The following is a 5,333-nucleotide window of genomic DNA, read 5'->3' on the forward strand; positions in this document are numbered from 1 at the left end:
CTGGTGTGAAATAAACTTGTGCAAATACAAATATTATGTGAGGTTAAAACTGCAGAGAATGAAATTTACGATCAATTAGATTTATACTACCAAGAAAATTACTGAGGTTAAGATTGTGAGATAGAGAAATATTGTATGAGGTGAAAAATTGCAAAGCTATCAAAATTTACATGAGATTAATACTTGCCACACTTTATCAACAATTCAAACAAAGAGTTTACATTATGTCAAATTATGTCATGATCCAAGTGATTGGTTACTTAAAAACAATTTACTTTCAGAGTTTATAATACCATGAACTGATTACCCCAACAAAACACATAATAAATAAACACAAAGATATCCAGTCATCGTTGCGAGGAAAAAAGAGTCTCAATAATGTAAATTTTAGCGTTGCGAGGAAATGCCTCGATGATGTAAATTTTGACGTTGCGAGGAAATGCCTCGATGATGTAATCAATCTTTAAGTTTGCGAGGATGATGTAATGATGATAACGATGATAACTGCCTAAGGGAAAACATTATTTTAACCCCCCGCCAGTCCACGGTACGAATTAGTTAATTTAACTGCAGTAACTGAACTTTTAGCAATCTTATGTGAAGAACTAAGAAGTGTTATAATGTAACACTTACGTATATGCATCCAGAAACCTCATTCATAATTAAACAAACAAAGGTGTTATCCTGACTAAGTAAATTTCATGAAATCTTCTAGCAAGTGATTTATTTAAATAATCCTGATTGATAAATTGTGTTAGCACTAGTTGACGATTAAACAAACTAACCTGATCCGTGAATTGACAAACAATAAAACAAATTTACACCACGTGGTCCGCGTTGGACGAAAGTCCGCACTTTTTCCGATTAAAAGGCCGCAAGAACAAGCTACGCATATCGGGCAAAACTGTGACGTTGTCGCTAAACAAAAGCTTCCTCCCTTTTATTAACTACCAAACCAACTAATTTAACCTATAGCGTCCTTTCACCATGCATCCGCACGTCACCGAACCAAAAACAACAACGACACATCCTGTCAAGGGCAACTACCGCCCTCTAACTAAACATGCAGAACTACCCCCAAGCGCCAACGTGCACATGATTGCCTATGTTTAAAGATTTTTTTTTTAATTTCTCTTTCAAATTCCAATTATTCAAATGTGATTTCGCGCCGCTGTTAATTAATTTCGGTCACCACAGTACCTACTATTACATTTAATTATTTGTTGCTTTATAATAAAATATGTTATTTGCACTGAGTTTATTTCTCCAGGTTTATTTGTTATTTTTTGTGGATATTTTAATTGTTTCTTGAACTCATGAAGACTGCATTTCACCGTTGGTTTGTTCGCGCAGCAGTCTTCAATCGACCACCACTTATGACGACTTGTGACGTCACGAAAGCTGGATTCTACCCTTAGATCATATAATAATTTATTATATGATCTAAGGTTCTGCCAGTGATGGTTCTGCCATGTCTGTTGCATGAAGAAGAGAGAACAGGTGATTTGACCGCGAAATTCAAATTGTCCAAAATTTTGTGGGTACGCCATCACAGGCAGATTTTCCTACCTACATCTAATTATATATTTTACGTCTAACTTCATTACACACCGAGCGTTTTTAGGACTAAATTTTCTTCGTACAGGTAGTTTAAAACAGTTTTACAAAGTAACTCATACGTTGTGGTTTCTGGATGCATATACGTAAGTGTTACATTATAACACTTTTTAATTCTTTACACAAGATTGCTAATAGTTCATTTACGCAATTAAATTAACAAAATTCATACCGCGAACTGACGGGGGCTTAAAATAATGTCTTCCCTTAGGCGGTTATCATCGTTATTATCACCGTTATCATGATTACATCACCGGGGCATGCCCTCACAACGCTAAAGATTGATTACTTCATCGAGGCATGTTCTCCCAACGATATGGATTGACTACATCACCTGGGCATGCCCTCACAACGCTACTTCATCGAGACATGTTCTCGCAACGCTAGAGATTAATAACACCATCGAGATATTTCCTCGCAACAATAAAATTACATCAACGAGACGCTTTTTCCTCGCAACGATGATTGGATATGTTTGTGTTTATTTATTATGTGTTTTGTTGGGGTAACCAGTTCGCGGTATGCTCAACTCTCAAAGTAAATTGTTTTTTTTTTAAGTAACCAATCACTTAGATCATGATATAATTTAACATAATGTAAACCCTTTGTTTGAATCGTTGATAAAGTGTGGCAAGTATTCATCTCATGTAAATTTTGTTAACTTCGCAATTTTTCACCTCATACAATATTTCTCTATCTCACAGTTTTAACTTCAGTACTTAATTGTCCTTTGTTGTATAATTTTCATTGAACGTAAATTTCATTCACTGCAGTTTTAACCTCACATAATATTTTTGTTTGCACAAGTTTATTTTACACCAGATCTTTTGTTTCATAAATCTTTGCTAAGTTTTGTTTTGTAAATATTTTGTTGATGAATGTTTCCATCGTATAAATTATTTGATGTCCAATTTTAATCTCACATAAGAATTATTTGTTGTTTAAAATTTCACAAGATTGTATGGCGAATTTAAATATTGTTTATTGCTCTTTCGAAACCTTAACACTGGTTCGGTTGTTGTTAATATCAGTTATAAGAAATTGAACATAAAAAAATGGAATCGAGGTTAAATAACACAGAAAACGTGGCAGAAGCGAAGTGCGGTTCGTAGTCGAGCTGGCGAGATTTATCGCGTCACCTGCACAAGGCCGCAGGTTTGTATAGAGTCAGAGGAGGTCGCCGGTGTTGCAACGCTGTCGATTTGGCCCAATATAGATGTGCTTGGCGGTAGGCTTGCGATAGATAGAATCACCGTCGTGGGGGGAGAACAGCCCCGACTGGTAGCCCCAAACTCCGCTTATGCTAGAGCGCCCCATGGGTATTTTTGTTGTGCTCTTATTAACTGCCGTAACTTTAAATCTGACCCCACACGCCTGTAATAACTTGTGTATTTGCATCCAGTTACTTTAATTCAGATTTTGTTTTGTTTTATTAAATTTGTGATATTCAGATATTTGCACTGATACAAAACATATGTGTAGGATTTTGTGTTTGTTCGGTTTTCATATGTGTATGTATGTCTGTCAATTCGCGAATGTCTTTTCTTTCATATTGTTAAGGTGTTTCATTTGAAATGTAATAAATATGTCGGTGAATATACGATAGGGGGTTTTTGGGCTGAGGAGTGAATGCTCGCAACGTAGGTTTCCATTTTGTTAGACGATCACAGCCAAGACCAAATTTTGAATTTTTCGCGGGCCTTTCAAACTTTTTCAAGGTCAATTTAAGGCAGGAAGTTTGGGTTATCACAAGTTAGGTTATAATTAATCCAACCATAAACAAAAGCAATGCCATGACGTCATGAAATTTTTGAAATGTAGGAGTACCGGCACGAAAATTTAAGAGTTTTGTACAAATCGAAACTCGCCACAGATTTACTTACTGATTTATTTATAACACGCATCAATAAAACACAATCCTTTTTATATACAATATTTTATTGTTTTTACAATAGGATAAAAAATATAAATAGATAATACATATATAAAAACATATCGAGCATTTACAAACATTCAAATCTGGCAAGAAGACTTGTATCTTAATACTGCCATACGTTAGTACTTAAGCCTAATGAGTAAGTTGTACATTTTTCGAAAAGTTAGAAACTTTAGAATATTCGCATAGATAGATCGTCCAAAAATAACGCAATATACATGTTAATAGTAACCTTCCAGCACACCAGTTTTTATTAGGCCTTTTTTTACAACAATCCAGTCCACAACGAAATTTTATTTCTTGTCTATTTACATGACATAAAGGCATATGTCATTATTGCCTAGTTAAAAAGTGGAATGTTGTGCGATGTCAAGATCAAAACATAAATACTACCTTGATGGAAACAGACTATCATACGAAGGAGGTAAGTCTTTATCTTCATCTGTAGGGTTGGCACTACTGCTATTAGCTTGCGCAGGCGCTGATCTAGATCCTGTTTGCTCATTCATTTCAATAACTCTTGGCTGTAAACACGTAATATAAAAACTGCGTTAAAATGTAGCAAAAACTTACAGCTTCACTTGACTGACTCTGCGGCGTCGCAGAATTGGGGTTAGCAAAACTCTGAGACCAACAAAATATTTTATACGTTTTACAAATCCACAAACACAAAATAAATAACGCAAAAACGACAAATACTGACGACACGGCTCCTATGAGTACTTTATTCCCATAATAGTAATCAATTACTTCCTGCAACAAAATATTAGAATCGTGCGTTTCAACCATTTTATAATTACTGTTGGCTTTGAACATCCTTGCTCATCCTCACAGTCTGGCAAAGGGCAATTAATATAAGAGTCTGAGAAAAAACCTGAATAAATACAAAATTCTTTCCGTTCGTTGCTGCAGGGGCGATACGCTATATCGCGTTTATATACTTGAGAACAATCTGCAATCACTATATAATTATCACCGCCTACAGTTAACCCAATACTTACGTCTATATGCAGTAAAAACAATACTGATGCCACTTTCTTCCTCACTTTTCAGCTGTTCCCTAGCTACATATATGTAAACATCAAGTTCACCTCTTTCATCAACAAAGGCAGTCCCTGATGATATCGGCTCCGACGGATTCACAAAATGGCGATCCATTCGGAGCGCTGCGTTAAACCTTCCACAAAACTTCTGACTCGAAGAGCCATCCTTACGACCGAATTGCACATAATCTATACACTCGTCAGTCGTAGAATTTTTACGAAAAATTAAATGTTGTATCACAGCAATGATTCCTTCACGAGAAGAGGCAGGAGAAACTTGAAACTTACATTTGAAATTTTGGTTCCATTTAGTAGAATGGTCGTCCAAACGAGTTTGTGTCACTATTAAACCCGACCGTGGTCCCTTGTCTAGTCTTATTTTACGTCTTTTAATTGGCGAACACAAATCGTCGTCTTCTACAGTCACTGAAAACGTAAATTGTGAAAAGGGGATGGAAAAGGGGGCTCATCTTACGTTCCACATATTGGTGGGAATATCTAATCATCAGAGAGATTAAAAGGGTGTAACTAGCTAAGTTTAACTTCATGGTTTACGGTGTTTAAGGGCTCACATTGTTTAAAAACTTTTAGAAGCTTCGCACATTTTTTGCATAATTGACAAGGTGACAGACGTCAAGTTGACGTTTGACACTTCCTGGACCAGAAAACAAATGAATGGAGAAGAGTGAAGTTAGCGCGATTGTTTTTATACGTACTAAATTAACCTAGTAGCTTAT

General features: G+C 35.8%; 1 protein-coding gene across 1 annotated transcript; it reads right to left on the reverse strand.

The window, feature by feature from the left end:
• Positions 1–3,716: 3,716 nt before the first annotated feature.
• Positions 3,717–5,235, reverse strand: LOC135142703 (uncharacterized). Its single transcript, XM_064074456.1, has 6 exons — positions 5,072–5,235; positions 4,555–5,022; positions 4,354–4,505; positions 4,127–4,306; positions 3,947–4,077; positions 3,717–3,893 (listed from the first exon to the last, which is right to left on the reverse strand). The coding sequence occupies exons 1-6, from the start codon at positions 5,142–5,144 to the stop codon at positions 3,887–3,889; spliced, it is 1,011 nt and encodes a 336-aa protein (XP_063930526.1). The 5' UTR covers positions 5,145–5,235; the 3' UTR covers positions 3,717–3,886.
• Between the last annotated feature and the right edge of the window lie 98 nt (positions 5,236–5,333).

Source organism: Zophobas morio, unplaced genomic scaffold, assembly GCF_036711695.1.
Source record: "Zophobas morio isolate AGI-343-1 ecotype UQ-CSIRO unplaced genomic scaffold, CSIRO_AGI_Zmor_V1 ptg000004l, whole genome shotgun sequence".
NCBI lineage: Eukaryota > Metazoa > Arthropoda > Insecta > Coleoptera > Tenebrionidae > Zophobas > Zophobas morio.

Bases quoted from the DNA above. Each gene is read 5' to 3' on its own strand.
- LOC135142703 (XM_064074456.1), bottom strand. From the start codon at position 5,144: ATGAAGTTAAACTTAGCTAGTTACACCCTTTTAATCTCTCTGATGATT. The intron at 4,506-4,554 runs GTAAGTATTGGG...TAGTGATTGCAG, and splicing joins TGTTTTTACTGCATATAGAC to ATTGTTCTCAAGTATATAAA. The intron at 4,078-4,126 runs GTAAGTTTTTGC...ACGTGTTTACAG, and splicing joins AGAGTCAGTCAAGTGAAGCT to CCAAGAGTTATTGAAATGAA.